The 17803-nt window shown below is 36.5% G+C and overlaps 1 protein-coding gene across 2 annotated transcripts in view; it reads right to left on the reverse strand.

The window, feature by feature from the left end:
• Positions 1-241: 241 nt before the first annotated feature.
• The window catches only part of LOC144840063 (uncharacterized), a 31234-nt gene continuing 13672 nt past the window's right edge, over positions 242-17803 (reverse strand). For both annotated transcript variants that reach the window (XM_078695724.1, XM_078695723.1), the window contains exons 2-13: positions 14121-14487; positions 13480-13709; positions 12800-13045; positions 12407-12505; positions 11447-11705; positions 10435-10769; positions 9439-9573; positions 8990-9254; positions 8546-8680; positions 7945-8066; positions 3183-3327; positions 242-2554 (exon numbers count right to left, since the gene is read on the reverse strand). In XM_078695724.1, coding sequence (XP_078551850.1) covers positions 1989-2554; positions 3183-3327; positions 7945-8066; positions 8546-8680; positions 8990-9254; positions 9439-9573; positions 10435-10769; positions 11447-11705; positions 12407-12505; positions 12800-13045; positions 13480-13709; positions 14121-14484 — 2901 coding nt within the window. In that variant the 5' untranslated portion in view covers positions 14485-14487 and the 3' untranslated portion in view covers positions 242-1988. The remainder of the gene's footprint in view (positions 2555-3182; positions 3328-7944; positions 8067-8545; positions 8681-8989; positions 9255-9438; positions 9574-10434; positions 10770-11446; positions 11706-12406; positions 12506-12799; positions 13046-13479; positions 13710-14120; positions 14488-17803) is intronic.

Below are 17803 nucleotides of genomic sequence, written 5' to 3' on the forward strand. Positions count from 1 at the left end.
TAGGATAACCACTTATGCTGCCTTTGATGAAAATAATATTTTCACAAGTCCAATGAAATAACCTCATTATTAGTAAGAGTAATTTTATTGGATTCAAAAATATATTTACAGCATAAATGGTTATCCTATAGTTCTAGAAGGAAACTTTTTGTTTATCGTATGTATTCCGATTATTTGCCAACGCACTAAATGTACTGTGTACAAACACGATTCAAACACACGATTACAATCCACATTTTAATAAGCAAGGCGTTTATTAATAGTTTTACTATAGTATACCACATTATCGAATGAATCGTGGATGTTTTACATCAAAAGCAATGCATCTAAGCAGGGAGATTTGTCATTATTTAATGATGAATAATACAAATAAACATTAAAAAAACAAAGCTTATTGGTTTTTTAACTTTGTACAGTTAATTTAATTTAAATTACATATTTAAGTATGCTGCAATATGCATCTCTCAAATCAGCTGCTCTTTCATGTCTGTTGTCGTTGATTGGGTCTCTCCCTCATCTAAGCAACTAAGGAATAATACACTACAACTTAGATATAATAAGGCAACATTTAGCCTACGTATAATGTTTAAAGACGACACGATCTTAAATGCTAAAAACAACTATAGATACGGTAATTTAATAACATTTAAAAATGCTACAAAATTGTAGTCATGATCTTAAAACATCTTAAAACGACATGCCATTGTAGCCTAATGATGGTTTGAATGCTTATAATATCCATCGTTGTTTTGGCTGCTATCATAAACAACTTTATAATAACGAGTAGTCTAATAAAAGATCCAGACTTAAGATCTGTACAATTATAGTTCTGGCGATGTTTATCTTACATTTCCAACACAAGCAATAGACTACTGTACAGCACCAACTTATACCAATGCATTTTTATGAGTTAAATGGTTGAATATCTATAGGGTGCATTCGATTTGTACCTATAGGCCTACGCATGATAATAATCCACAAAAAACCGGTGAGAAATTTAGCGATGAAGCGCATTAAATGCAACATGTCGTCGAAACTGGGGTCGCAAATCGAAATCTTCCTATTATTACTGTTTTGTCTTACTAATAATCGGATATACTATTCAGAACATTGAATACATAAATGAATACATCCTATACTTGTAAACATTATATGCAGATTTCATTTAGATTTACAGAAAATAGGCTTATATTCAAGGTATTAACTAATATAAGATTATGAGTCTTAATATGACTAAATCATAATTAATTTGAAAGCTCATATGGTGACAAAAATGTTTAATTTAAATATATATACACTCATTGGAGGTTAAATTATTTATAAAAAGCACATAGAACCTTATTTTGAATACTCATTTTTGGTAAAATGTATTGGTCAGGGCAGTTTTATTTGAGCGAAGTACATTGTAATGATTTTTTTGTAGGTTTAGTTTGGTCATTAAGGTTTTCAGTGTATTTAACTCATTATAAGCATATGGATGAATTATATTTCATAAGTATATTTAATTACATTTTAATCAAATGTATTTTTTATTGAGTATACTATATTATATCCGTTGATTATATAATTCATTTTCAATTTAATCTTAAAATACCTTATTATTACTTTATGTAAATGTAAGAATAAAGATTCTTACATAAATGCATGTATAATAATAGTAATAATTAGAGCTAATGAAATAGGAGTACACACACGTTTAACATAGCATAGCATAGCATTGCTCCTGCCATCATTGGTCCAAAGAAATAGATGTTGTGCAAATTAAGGTTCTAAATGCTTTTTCTTTAGGATATATAAAACATTAATTTATAGAAAAAAATTAAAATAAAATCAAATTAAATGTAAAAGTTGGGAGAATGTCACCTTAATGACCTGAACGACTAGTTTTAAATGGTTTTTAAGTTACATTTGTTCAATATCACTTCCTATGTTTTGTTAAAGTATAAGTAAAAATCTGATAAAATGAATTTTAAAACATTTCTAAAATACTATTTTCCACTTTTTTTGTTTTTTGTCTGTGAATGTCTTGATACTTGTCCGCCAGCTGCAGTTAATGGATGAAATGAACCAAAATCATCATCTGGTTGATCTGAAGAGTATGTATTTTCATTAGAAGGATCCTTGCAATCATCAGGTAAAGCTGGGCCACAGAGGTCCTCTTCATCTTCGTGTATTTGCATAAGAAGTAAGTTGTTACTCAACTCATCAACATCTGTCATACTTATGTTCTCCAAGTGTGCTCTATCTTGCAGCTGTTCATCAAGAACACCTGGGCAATCCTTTTGATGAGAATGTTGTGATGATGCCTGGTGTTCTTGGTTGACATTACCAACATATGACGCTTCTTCCAGGATTTGGTTATTGCTGGAAGTGTTAAAATTTGCCGGTAATACATTTACTTCTTCTCCAGGGGCAGGGAAGCAAGCTGCTGGATTAATATAATCCTCATCATCAATACCATCAGGTGGTGTTGCTACTGGTAACAAGCCTGTTTCCATTTCTTCTGTTGGCTGAATGACATGTGGATCTTGAGAATGCAATCTTGGAAAGGAATCTGAAAAAAGTATACAAATATAATACTAACTAGAGGGTACAAACCTCTGCCTACTGTAAAATTCCCCTACATAAAATGTCTCCGGAAAATAACAATAAAGGAAAGAGCTAAAAGTACAGAACTTTAACTTTACACATTAGCCTTAATTACTAGTAATTTGTAAACGAAAGCAACCACATTAAGCTTTCAATGGATCACATGTCTCCTGTGAAAAAGCACATTACAGACTATAACTGTTACCTAGGCATAATATGTATATTTCAGGTGTATTTAAGCATTTTAATGTTAACAGTTTATAATAAGATTGTATGCATCATGTCATGCCAAAAAAAAAAATGGATGAGTTGAATGGTGAAAATATTTCATGGGTTGAAAGATTGACTGCTCAATATTTCAATTAATGATTCATTTTTTAATTAACTAAAAAAAAAATGTTCTCACCATTCACAAATACAATGAAACACTCATTACTTGTTTTATAACACACCTACTGTTCTAATGCAAACTTCAATTAAGCCATTGTGGTAAAAGGCTAGGCCCTGAAGCTAGGCCATTAAAAATGCATCCCTCTAATTTTGAATGCAGCATAGAACAACATAGATGGTGCACACTACAAGATTGCACTTACTCATGCGAAAAATATCATGTTCAAGGAGGCGACATGCTTTTGCTCTGTGCTGCTGATCTGCTTGTAATCCTGCACACAAAAAGTTCCTAATTGCAGGATGAATATTTCTAGGGATATCTTCAATTGGAGGTGGATGTTTCGCAATCTATTCAAACAATAACATATTAAATATCCATATACTTAAAAAAAGACTCTAAATTAATAAGGGTAGCCATGATTCAACGTTTCAATCTTTATTTGATCATCAGGAATGAACATAATGTTCCACAGAAAATTATAACTATGCATAAATAAATGAGATTAGCATACATGGTATACAAAGAAAAAAAAAATTGCTATTCTTTTTTAGGCTTTTTTGTTAGCATTTTATAAATTACACAAACCAACAGTGGTGTTGGTAGTCTATGAGTGAGATACCTACCTGTATAGACTCTACATATGCCATTATTCCCAATATGGACACCCCTTGAAAGGAAAATGGAATAGTCCAGGCGCCGTAGTGGGCCGTACAAACGTCTCTCACGCATGACATCGTCCTCATATTCCGAGATCCATGTGATCACGGCAAGGGGAGGCGGGAGGGATTGCTTTTCAGGTAGGTATCTCACTCATAGACTACCAACACCACTGTTGGTTTGTGTAGTCATTTCGTGAGATCCCTACCTGTATAACCTCTACATATGCCAGAGTAGCACCGGCATCAGGAGGAGGGCGTGATTGTGACTAAAACCAAACTTACCCTACTTAGGAGGCCGACAAATTGCCGACGCTACGGTCGCCTGGGACGAGACAACGTCCTGAAGGTAGCACGATGAGAAAGTGGTCTGAGCTCTCCACCATGCCGCCGCTAAAATATCCGAAACGGCACACCCCGAAATAATGCCCACGGAGCCACGCACCTCGTCCATATGAGCTGGCGGCGGCAAGCGTGAAGATGCATACGCTGACTTGATGGCGGAAACGACCCAACGGGCTATCGTATCCTTAGAGGCGGGGCCATGGGGTTTTATTGTCGTCACAGATGTGACGTTCCGTTTCGTAAATGTTGCGTGCGATTAACATATATTTGTATCGCACGCATTGGGCACCAAAGCCTGTCTTCTCGCACAGAGGAGTGCGAGGAAATTTTAGAAATAAAAATAGTTGGTGGAGAGTGGTTCAGGGTTTGGGTCTTTGCTAAGAACCCTGCTCGGAAAGTGAGACGAACACCGTTGTTCTCAAACCGAATATGGCCAGGGTCTAAGGAAAGTGCGTGAATCTCACCCTTACGCTTACATGACGCTGCGGATACTAGAAACGCAGTCTTAATAGAAACATCGAGCAGAGATGCTGAACCAAGGGGTTTGTATGGCGGTTTTGTAAGGGCCTCAAGGACCGAGTTTAAGTCCCACCGGGGAAGCAAAGACCGCACGGGAGGTCGAACATTAAACATTCCTCTTATCAGCATCGATAGTTCTAAAGAGGAGGATACTGACGATCCCTCGGGGAACCTCGGTAATACTACTGCAATAGCCGACCGGTACCCTGCTATGGTTCTGACCTGGAGTCCCGACTCAAATAGGTCATGGAGAAACCGGGAGACTTCGCCTAGAGAGGCGGAATGAGGATTGATTTCATAACCGGCACACCATTGATAAAAACGCTTAAGGCGACTGTTGTATAGTGTTCTTGTCGACTCCCGTCGAGACTGGCAGCCAACAAGGCAGGCCCGTCTGGAATTCCTGCACTTCTGAGGCGATTCCTGACAAGGGCCAAGCAGTCAGCGTAAGGGATTGCAGGTTGTGAAGGCCCAGCCGGGCCCGGGATTGAACTAAGAGATCGGGCCGAATTGGCAGGGTCCTGGGCTGAGAATAAAGCAGACTCAGCATTGTGGGAAACCAAGTTTGGCGAGACCACCATGGAGCTACCAGGAGGTTTTGCATTGATGGCGGCGAATGTGAGATATGACCAGAGGGATGAGGGAAAGAGGCGGAAAGGCATACGCCCACATCCCGTTCCATGAGATCGACAGGGCTTCGGTGGCCCAGGCCGTGGCTTCTGGGTACCGGAAGCAAAAAATCGGAAGTTGAGCATTCCGGCTCGTCACAAACAGGTCGATGAGAGGTCGTCCAAACGTGTTGAAGATCTGTTGGACGACGGCTGTCGATAACATCCACTCGACAGAGCCCTTGCGACGGGAGAGGGCATCGGCAATCGTGTTGAGTTTGCCGGGAATGTGAATTGCTTTTAGGTGGATCCCCTGCTGGTGGCACCAGCTTAGGAGCTGCCATGTATAACAACACAGGGTTGGGGAGTGCGTCCCGCCCTGATTGTGGATGTAAGATACCACAGTGGCGCTGTCGGACAGCACCAAAACAGCCTCCCCGTGACATAAGTGGAGCAGGCAGAAGTTCTAGGACATTTATGTGGAGGGCTGATTCCAACATGGTCCAGGTTCCCGCTACCTACTCGGAGGGCGCACGACCGCCCCACCCAGAGAGGGAGGCGTCGACGGTGACTCGCACCGACGGAAAAGGATCGGAGAAAGGTTTTCCCCCGTCCAACCCTCCTGGTTGAAGCCACCACTGAACGTGAGAAGCTACGAATGTATTTAGCGGGACCTGGGCCAGAATATTTCTGGAGGAAGGGGAAAAATGATAAAGGAGGTGGAGTTGTCGGCATGGCACGCATGTGAAGTCGGCAGTCCGGAACTAAATCTACGAAACTCGCAAGGTACCCCAGAACTTTCAGCCACATCAGGGCTGGAGATGATGGTCGGGACAACAGGAGTTTTATCGCTGCCCGACAGGTCTCTATGCGAGCTTGTGATGGGAACGCCAGGGACCGAATCAGATCTAGACGGGCCCCAAGAAACAGTGGGGACTGAGACGGGGTGAGAACTGATTTTTGATAATTGATAATGAAACCTGCGGCTTCTGTGATCTTCAATACAAGGCCGACGTGGCTTACGAGGGCCTGTTTGGAATTTGCGAGAATTAGCCAATCGTCCAGGTACATGAAGATTCTTACCCCCATCGAGTGGAATACTGCCCCCAGTGCCTTGACTACCCGAGTGAAGACCCGTGGGGCAGTGGACAGGCCAAACGGAAGGGCTCTGAACTGGTATAGTTTCCTGTCCAGGAGAAACCGTAGTCAATGACGGTCTTCTGGGGAAATGGGAATGTGGAAATAGGCGTCTTTTAAGTCTAGAGATGCTGGAAAATAAATCTTCGGACTGGAAGGAAGGGGAATCCATGAACCGTTCAAAATGACCCGGATCAATAGACGACGCACGCAAGACGTTTGTGCGCCGGGCATCCCCTGCCGAGACCACTACGGTGTTGAACTGATCGGCAATAAGCCCCATACATTCCCGGAGAATGGTAACGGCGTCTGGGACCAACGTCGGAGCCGCCTCATTGTCCGAGAGGAGGATCCCACAGATGTTAACAGCGCGGATCCCTTCCCGGGCAGCCCTATCATGGGTGCGCAGGGTACTTTCCAGGATTGCTTGCATTTTATCTGGGAAGATGTTCGCTGATGGCTTTAATTGCTGATCATCTCGGAGCCGATTCTTAGCGGCCCGGGGTATCTGTGGTTCCCGAATCATTGTTTTAAATTGGTCTTCGGGAACGGGGAAGGTGCTTGCCAGGCACCGGGCAGATGGTTTTATGACCTTAGCGGTTAATTCGTCACAGCAAGTCTGGGTGGATCCCCACAACAGGCACATTAGAGGTCGTCGCAGTTTGGGAGAGCGAGTCCCAAAGGCCACCGCCCAGAGAACCTCCAGAAGCATCATGTGTTTCATACGGGATTCCTAAGTGGGAAAGAATACCCGGTAGCGCCCTAGAGACGAGCTGGTGAAGTCCGGACGGGAGTGGCGTATCATCGTCAAATTCAGGCTCCAACCCATCATCTATGTCAGTGGAATCCCCACAGACTCGCACCTCGATACCTGGATTGTTAAGCGAGGGGACTGGAAGAGGTGCCCTGGACGATCCAGTTGTAATACGCTCCCTCTCCTCTAGGGTCTTACTCACTTGCTCTGATATTAATTTCAGGCGGCGGGTCAGGGAGTACGACCCCGGAGCTAACAGACATGGCTCTACCAGGGGGGCTAGAGTGCCCACACATCGGCGGTAATGAACTTCGCCGCAGGCCAGCGTATGCATACCTCGCAGGTCGCAGATTGGCTGCATTTGCGGCAGCGCGGGCACGCCAAATGGCGGTCCAGCTTCGTGGACGGGCGGGGCCCGCCACACACGGAACAGGCTGCGGCTTTATGAGCAGACATGGCTACAAACAATAAGGATACTGTTGGTAGAAGCTTCCTTCACAAGAATGCTGCTAAACACAATAAGTCCACAAAGGTATGCGTTGCTAGCCAGGTGTCCTTTGTTATTGTTCTTTTAATTAGTTTTCCTTCAAGGTTTCAAGGTCACACGTCCACTTTCCATGGAAAGCGAAAGGAATATGTGGACGATGTCATGCGTGAGAGACGTTTGTACGGCCCGCTACGGTGCCTGAACTATTCCATTTTCCTTTCGAGGGGTGTCCATATTGGGAATAATGGCATATGTAGAGTCTATACAGGTAGGGATCTCACGAAATAGACTCAATGCACTATGGGCAAAGATGATCATATACTAATAAAAAAAGGTCCAGATCTGTCCCAGGGCTGTGAAGTAATTACATTTACCGGCCCAAATTTTATGTTACATATTTTTTATTTCAAGGTTTTGATTGAGATACAAATATTTCTCAACGCGATTACGATACTCACCACTTGTTGAAATGTTATCAATTGAGGGAAACTTTTTTTCCAAGGGGGTAAACCAGCCAGGAGATTGATAAAGGTGCACATGAGGCTCCATATATCGGCTGCTGCGTTGAATCTCTCACAGCCTGAAAAAATTAAATAATTAAAATCAATGATACTGTATGTCCACAATGTAAAAAATATGAATACAAGAGAGAACATAGAATACAGAGGCCAGTCAGTCTTGGTTGTGTTCCTATACAAAAGTGTGAATATAATCTTTATGTAAATCTATTATAATCAATACTAGCACTATTTATAAACTACTCAATTTCATCCTAAACCGCATGGCATTGTTTGAGGCAGGAATTATATGCATTTTAGCTATTCAACTATGTTGGAACAATAATTGTTCTGCGAAAAACATGTTTGTTAGAAGAAAAAAAGGTCAATGCGGCATTCAGTAATTCTCATCCATATTCTCTATCACAATCAGGTCGTATGGAGAGGTCATCATGCTCATCGTATATTTATATGTACGAGCATTGTAAATATGAATGAGTATCTGTAACTGTATCTATAATCCTACAACTGGCAATTTCAAATGTATGTATAAATATCTTACGAATGACTTCAGGAGCCATGAAGAATTCAGTTCCAGTGGGTTGTTTTAGTTGTCCAAAACCATTATCATTCAGATTTAGAGCAAGTCCCCAATCAATCACGTATATCTTATTTCCAGCCAAGAGAAGATTCCCAGCTGTTGGAAATACAATAAATAACAATATATTAGTGTTCTGCCAGAAAATCATCAAGAAAAAAATGAATGAACAAAATTGGAGGTAAACTATATAAACACTTGTCTAGTTGGCTAAAACCAGTGTTTTAATTTGTCTCTTCGAAATTGTGAAGAACCGTAGTGGTTGTATTGGGGCTATTTTAAGAAACAATAAATATGATTTGGTTGGGTAAACTATCATCTTCACCAATTCACATTATTCATTCCAGTAATAATTGTCTAGTATATTTACATATACTAGACTAATTAACATATCTATAAGAGCCTTACGTTTGATGTCCATGTGGACAATGTTCAAAGAGTGTATGTATTTTAGCACATCTAAAATTTGTCTAATCCAATTAACAACATTTGCATCCTGTATAGAGAAATCATCGTTGGCAAGTCTTGAATGCAATGGTTTACATGGAAAGAACTCGCTAAGAATGTACATGTAGGCACCATGCCTGACAACACCCCACAGCGGTATAATATTTGGGTGCTTTAGCATCATCCATATTAGGACCTCGTTTACTGTAAATTTGTCCAAATGCACCTTAAGAAGAGAGTAAATATAGATTAGATGATTAAAATAATTCTTGGAATGACCATCTTAATTCAAATATAAATTACTGATTAGTGAATGAAGAAAAATGGTATTGGTACTTTTGGTATAGTTTAAAGGCTATATAGTTTAGCAACATTAATTTGTTTATAATTATAGAAAAAAATGGACTTACTTCTTTACAAACAAATTCTTGATTGGTACATTTATCTGCAGCTACATACACATCACCATAGCTACCACTATCAAGTTTACTTACTTTAGCAAATTCTTTTCTCGGTCTATATAAGCCGTCCATTGGGGATAAACTCTGAGAAAAAAAAAGTTAGATATAAGCCAAGCATATTGGTGGGATACTACAAAGGTTTGGGATTATAATTAAGAGTCTTATGATTATAATTATACAATTATTTGTGGCAATCAAAAGCTATTTAAAATAAAAAATTAGTAATATCTTTACCTCTGTAATCTTGAATCAAATTTTTCAGGATAGGCCATTTAAAAAAAGTTTATGCCAAAGGAAGCAGTTACTGTATAATAGACAGAAAACACTACAGGTTGCATGGCATCAACCAATCAAAAATAGCAAGGATAGACATACTGTAGCTGTGTTATAACATATTTCAAAATGGCTAGATACTATGTAAAACGTGTTTATTTATTATTATTTTAAGAAAAAAATTAAAAAATTTATTAAGTACTACAGTAGAATCCATATAATTGATTGAACGAGTTGTACTGTGCATCAGTCTCGTGTCTAAATAAATGTTATACAGTATATAATAACAACTATACTATTGAACTCGTATGTCATCGAGAATGCAATGCAGTTCATTCATGTTACACAGGGAGTAACCGGAATGTACAACACAAGGCTAGGATGTTGATTGATTTAGATTGAAAATCATCCTGTAATGTTGCTGTCTGTAATATAGTTCTACTCCACGTCTAACATTGGAGCACTACCTTTTTAAATGGGTTGGGCCTGGCTTAACATCTCATTAAAATGTGTTAAATATTGAATGTTTGTATTCGTGCAATTGAACAAATAATTTCATGTAGTGAAAGATAAATTATATATTTATACCACCACCATCACCAAATTATTTGTACCACTCATATAAACATGGATAATTTGTATAATATACACATCAAGATGAAAAAAACATACTGAGTGTAAAATAACTCCTTCATTTAGTTCTCCATCTGTTGAATCATCATGATTTCCATACTGAATCCATGCCCCTAAGTCTTCTGTGGATCCATGAAAAACTTGAGGTTGTTTAAACCTACTTGCAGCACCACAATGACTCCCATCTGCAGTATCCATGGGTTCCTGAGAATTACTGTCTGCATCCGCTTTGAACTTCTTTCTGTTTTGTGCTCCTTGGCTGCTGCTTAGACGAAGTCTCTTTAAATGTATTCGGCATTTCTCAATGCTTTTGAATTTGTTGGGTACTATTCCATACAGCCACTTCAGTATTACCAGGTACTTTTCTTCTCGACCTGAGAAATAATAGAAGACAAGACAATTTTAAAGAGTGATAGAATTTGTTGTTTTGGGTTACACTCCCGATGAACTTGCTAGAATTCTCATACATACTGACTATTCTGTCAGGCAGGAAAACATTATAACATATTCTACTCTATAGTTTGTAAATACCTACTGCTTACTTAGCCTTGAACATTATTAGTAGGCAGTGATCGAGTAAATAATCATTCTGTATATTATGTTCATATGTTTTTGAGAAAGAAACTAGAGGGCAAACTAGATAATAAGAAAGTGAGATGTATTGCAAGATGGTAGTCTTTCTGTATGAATGTATCTGTCTATCTGTGAAATTTTTTCTTGGAAAAATTATCTTGCACACTGTATTAAACTAATTGCTAGGCATGGGCATATTGGTGAGTGACTATAAAGCAGAAAGTGCCACTTTTAACAGCATATTGGTAAGGAAGGTGTCTTGGGTTGGACGTGTATTACTACAGTATTGATTGTATTGATTTTATCGGAGTTGTATTATACTGTTATGGCTTGAGCCCATGTATTTTAGTAGTGTGCTAAATAATCATTTCTTATTTTTTTTTATGAAGTTTCTTTTTTTCTAAGCCAAAAAAAAGAAACTTCATCAAAAAATAATCATACGAAGCCAAATGAAATTATTTGAACAATCATTTCTTACTTATGAATTCCATGTATTCTAAAAAGAATGGAAAAATTGCTCCATCTTGTTTTACACAACTTGAGACTAGTTGGTTGAAGCTGTCAAGATACTGATGGCATTTTTCACAATGCAAATGCCCCAGACGGCATTGTTGAAGGTGTCTTAGATAGAAATCACCATTTCTTGAATACATAGTATGACAGATTGCTAAGCCATTCTTTTGATCCTGTATATTCATACAGGCTTCTTTTAGACTCCGTTGGATGTCATTGCTGACCTGTAAATATTAAAAATAGAACCTTTAATGTTATCAGTATCAACATATTTGGTTTAATCTATGTATTTTTTCATATTTTACACATTTTATTTCATTTTAAATGTAATGTAACAAATGAAACAATGCCACAAGTAGCATGCTTAAAGTCCCATTGCCTACATTGAATGTATAAATAAATACTATATGGTCCTATTGCGATAACTTTTTTCATCTTCAAATGGTTGAAAATGTGAAAAAAAAGTTGATTCTAATAATTTAAGTGGCCAACTATAAATCTCAACGTGCATTGCGCACGGATTGATATTTTCATTTTCTTCTGTGAAGCACTCAATATCGATTGATCGACGTGAGAGGAAAATCGTGTATGGAAGTAGAAAATATGGAATATATAACATTAACTTTTTAGCGAAATTACTTAAAATTCCCACTTTTTGTTTTATGTAGGAAATATGCATATTTATCTATGTTGATATAAAGTTTGCAGTAGTGCAGTATTTATCTAGTTATCGTTGATCGTTATCGTCCTAGTATAAATGGGCCTTTACACAAGAGGTATGGCATATCAATGAACGTGTGTTAGCCTGTATCTTATTAATAAGGCAAACGAAATCAAACATTGGTGGACAACCAAATTCCAAATTTAAGAGATTGAGGAAAATTCTTCTTAAGTAATTCACTTTTATTCCTATTATACTACTAACCAGCTGTTCTATCTCACTTCCATCTTCACTTTTTCCTTTGCCATCCAATTCATCTTCTTTCTTCATCTCTGTGATGATCTCTGTATCAACGCAACCACTCTAAATTTACAAATTTTTTATTCATTATTCATCACACAAATATTCATTAATCTGAAATTCATTGTACCTGAAAAAAGAAACACATAAACAAAACAAATAAATAATCTAAACAAATACAGTACTGTAGTTGAATATGAGGTTATGAACAAGTTTACGTTATGCACCTTTCCAATTGTTGCTTAAGTTTAGTGCCAAATTATTTTGTAAAAGTCACTTCTTCTTAGACTTGTGCTATATCCGGTGGTTGCATCAAACTTAGTTATCAAAGCCATTATTACATCTCATCATACAAACCTGTTTTGGTTGAACAGTTCTGCTTTCAATCTGTTTCTCTTCTTTGGCATTATGTATTGCTTCAACAGATGCTTCCTCTTTTGCATTCTTCTTTTTATCCTCCTCTTCGTCCTCTTCTTCCTCTGCTTTGTCTTGATTTTTTTTCTTTCCATCCTCATTATTCTTTTTATCTCCTCCTCCTCGTCCATCACCCGAACCACCAGAACTTGGTAAACTCAGATCGCAAGAATCGCCACCTCTGCCACTCTAAAATGGCAAGTTTTAGTATTTATTAAATAACAAAACTGATGCAATGGTAATAATAATGAAATGAAAAACATTCTCACATTAGGAACCTTAATCATTGTTTGCCAGAAAGAAAATGATAACCTCAAATCTAGTATCCAACTTGTTAAGGTTAATGAACTTCACACAGCCAGTCAGCACTCTCAAATTGTCGATGTGTATAAATGAGGAGAAACTATTATTTATTATTTCTTACAGCAAAAACTGTTACATTTTTCAAAATTATATTACTGTAGATAATTATTGAAGACATACTTCAGTAGTCCCTTGTAGCAATTAAATCTAGTTATATTCTTGTTTGCTTATAAGCAGAGTAAAAGACTGATTGTAATAGAGATAGTAAAAATACAAAAAAAAATTGTATATACAGTATGTGGGTAAATATCCACACTAACCTTTTGATGTGTCTGCTTTGAACTTTGGTTCTGGCAACTTTTCCCTTCTTTCCCATCAGAGTCATGATTTCCGACATGCGTTTTCCCAAATGACGTACCACTTGCAACACTCTCGAAAGAGTCACTGCTTTGTGACTGATATGGACTTAATGTCGGACTTATGCTTGATGGGTGTAACACTCCTTCAGTAGGTTTAATGAATGGATTTCCCACATCATTGCGATTTGTTACTAAATTAAAAAAAATGTTTTTTTTTTTTTTAAATATATTATGGATTACGGTTCATAAAAAGTAGATTAAAGCCTGTTTTCCATTTCACAGAGGAAACAAATCATGCTACCCTTTCCACTACAAGAGCTGCAATTTTAATTTCCATCGTATGTTTGCTTAGCTTTTTCGATTCACATGAGTGTTCATGAGCGCATCATACTGTAGCTCCCTCATTCCCGGAGCTGATTGGTTGTGCTTATGCAAAAAGTAGAAACAATTATTAATTAATCTATTATTTTATAATTCATTGCAGGGAGGGAATTCTGTATACAAAACAGGCTTTACAGAAAGAAAATTGACACTTGGTCTCACAATTATTCTAAAAACAAAACAATCTTTTTATAAAATAAATAATAAGTTTTTGTATTTACATAAATCAGCATCATTGTCTGAGCCTGATACTTGTTCAATTTCTTCTGGACCTCTCAAATAGGCTGGTGGATCCGGAAATTTAGAATTTATATCTTCTATCAAACTATCAGAATTATTCTCACTAGTGTGAGGAAAATTATCAGTTTTAAGATTATTATATGAACATAGATTGTTCAGTTCAGATGTGTGTTTTACAGGCTCCTTCCAAAGAATCGCCTTAAATGCTTTAGTACTTGACTGCTTTACGTAGTTGTGCCCTTCGTATTTTTGTTGGTGGAGTTTACTTTTAAGTACTGCACATTTAAGGTAAGTTACTGCTTTCATCACCTCATTATCAGGCTTAGTAAATAATGAGCCAGTCATTTTCTGTAAAACAAAAGGTAATTAGTAAAAAGTTAAAATTTTCAACCGACTGAAATTAGATCAAAAAACCAACAGTGGTTTTGGTAGTCTATAGCCATGTTTCCGCAGCCATATAAAAAAGTACTAGTACTGTTTCTGTAAAACTTTTCATTTAACACTATTAACTTAAAATTTTTTATTTCTCAATAAATACTATATTTATAGTTTTTACCTATCTCTATTTTGATTTTGCATATGATTTTGTCTTTGCTATTGTGTTTCTTGTTAGCAATTATAATAGCAAGATAATGAATGAAAACATCAAAGATACTTCTAGTTTGTATAATTTGAACAACCAGTTCATGCCGTTTCTTCTTCTACTGTATGTTGCTATTTTAAAGATTACTGTATAGTTATGACCAGGTCGTAAATTAAAAAACATAAGAAATATTTACTTTAAAAAATTAGGTTTGAACTACCTATTATTATATTATAAAAGACAATTTAGTGTAAAAGCTGTAAATATAGTCAGAAAAATCATGAACAACTTGAAACAGTGGTGTTAAAAGAAGAGTTTTATAAACACAGTATTAGGACCCAATCTTAAAAGTGTAAATATGTCTTACTGTACTGTACAAATTTAAATGTGTCTGAATAATAAAATATAATGTCACAACAAATGTCCGGGGCAATGTCACACGGGGGAATAGACTGGTGGTCAAAATACCGCGTGAAATGTCCAGGGGGCAACTAGCCTGCTCCTGTTACTTACACATGTCTAAGTAGAAATCATTGATTGACATTCTCTACAATTGAAAAGCATGTTGATACAATTTCTACAGTATTTTATCACTTAATGTTTTCATATCTAGGGTATTTATTTGATTTATGTTACCATATTACTTACACCCAAAAAATAAACGCCTCCCCCGAATAAACACCACCCTCAAATAAACACCCCCTAAAAACCCTCCTGTTAAATATTATTCGGATATATTGGTATTTGATTTTCTTTTGATTCCATCTATTTATATATACTACAAACATGATTCTGGAAATTTTCAATTTAGCTATATACTGTAGTTAACAGCACAGTAATTGGTTGAATACAGCTTATGCACAATCTCGTGATATCAGTGAATAGCAGTAACTGGCTGTAACTGGTTCCATTCAAACCTATTAAAAGGGAAATTCCCTAAAAAAACACCTATGTATGAGTATTGAACATGACATTGTTGGTAAAAGCTTGATATTTGTTTAATATAGGGTCATTCCATGCCAACTCAACAAATTTTCTGAAAATCATGGCTGGGTACCCCCTCAGATTTTCTTGAAACTTTCATATAATATGCAACAATATGTCTCACGAACACACCAACAATTTCAGTTGCCAACTCCAAGTCGTTAAAAAGTTATGGCCATTTGAAAATGTGTCGTCTGTAGAAATTTTGGTCTTAATAAATTACCTTTTTGTAAAGTTGCATTTTTAATTAGCCATATTTTAAAAACTATTAAAGCTAATAAGCTGAATATTGATACACTGACATAATTTTGGTCATAGATTAAAAATAGGAAAAAAAATTTGCTGTATCTCAATTATTTTCCAAGATTTTGGTCCCTAGAGACCCCAATTTATTTTGTTGCAAACAGTTTCGGCAATTTTTACCCCTTATTTAAATATGAAAATACATTTTTAAATTGATTTTTTCCTATACAATGTTAATATATGGTGCTAAATGTATCCATAAAAAAAAGTTCATCATTTTAAAAATTCACCCTGCGCGTCAAAAAGTCACTCGGGACACAAAATACAAAAAATCATTACTTTTTTGTTTTGAACTTTGACCTTGTGGGCAATAATTCCCAAAATTGAAACTTATCATATAAGTTCATCAATGCATGATTCAGCTATGTTCCAAATACCAGTTTGGTGTCTTTATTCCAAATATGACTATTAAATTAGGGCATTTTGTGTATACTTATAGCAATTTCAATGTAAAACGTGCTATCGTTAATTTTCGGAAGATCATAATTTCAGTATTTTATCTCCTAGTGCTATCAATACATTCAATTTTAGACAATTTTTGGCCCTGAATCCATTTCTGCAACATTCAAAGTAACAAAATGAATAGTTTAAGAGATATACGTGGTCAAAAATGGCTCAAGTGCATAAATAGTATGCACATATTGCTACAATCGCGATATTTAAATGGACATAAAGTTTTATACTGAAAACCCCTAGAACATCAAAACTTGTTATCCTAGCAAAACTTTTGATCCTGAATCCATTTCTGCAACATTCAAAGTAACAAAATGAATAGTTTAAGAGATATACATAGGCAAAAATGGCTCAAGTGCATAATTAATGTGCACATATTGCTACAATCGCGATATTTAAAAATGGACATAAGTTTTATACTGAAACCCCTAGAACATCACAACTTGTTATCCTAGCAAAACTTTTGATCCTGAATCCATTTCTGCTTCATTCAAAGTAACAAAATCAATAGTTGTAAAGATACATGTGCTAAAAAATAGCCCTAGAGTGAATGCACACAGCAACAATTGCAAATATGTATATATAATATGGGCAATTAATTCCAGCAAAATGTCACCCAGTGCAACAAAAATTTAAATTGACATTGAAAAATCATAAATGGTTTTTTAAATATTATTAGTTGAATTTTATTAATTATAATTGTTTTTTTATATATAATCAGAAAAAACAAATATTTTGTCTGTTGAATATGTACGTACGTACATTTGAAAAATAGTTTGCTAAAAATTCAATTTACAAACATATATGTAAAATGATTTTTCTAACATGATAGGGCAATTTATTTATTCATCGAATAAATCTGCATATGAGAGATGGGTACTAAACCGGCCGCATTTAGCGAAATTCAAAGATGCCTTAAGTATCGCTCAAGCAGAATTTCAATTTCCTTCACCATCACAAGTCTCATCATACATTGTAGATTTAATGGCCACCATTCGGATGTATACATGTATTCCAGAAACGTTCCATCATCTGGCCATACAGCTCCTAAATCAAATCAAATCCCCAAAAAGTATGATCGGGTAGATGTAATTGCTGACACATACAATGACAAGTCCATAAAAGAAGGAGAAAGAAATTATCGTGGAGCAAGTACGCCTTATTTCATAAATTCTGCAAACACTAAAATACCAAGAAACTTCACTGCCTTTTTATCTAATGGAACAAACAAAGACCGCATGACAGATTTAATAATGGAAGTATGGAAAGACAACACTCACATTATGCCTGCAGGTCAAGTTATTTATTTCTCAAAGAGAGATGGATGTTTTAAGTTATCTA

This window comes from Antedon bifida, chromosome 4 (assembly GCF_963402885.1).
Source record: "Antedon bifida chromosome 4, ecAntBifi1.1, whole genome shotgun sequence".
Taxonomy (NCBI): domain Eukaryota; kingdom Metazoa; phylum Echinodermata; class Crinoidea; order Comatulida; family Antedonidae; genus Antedon; species Antedon bifida.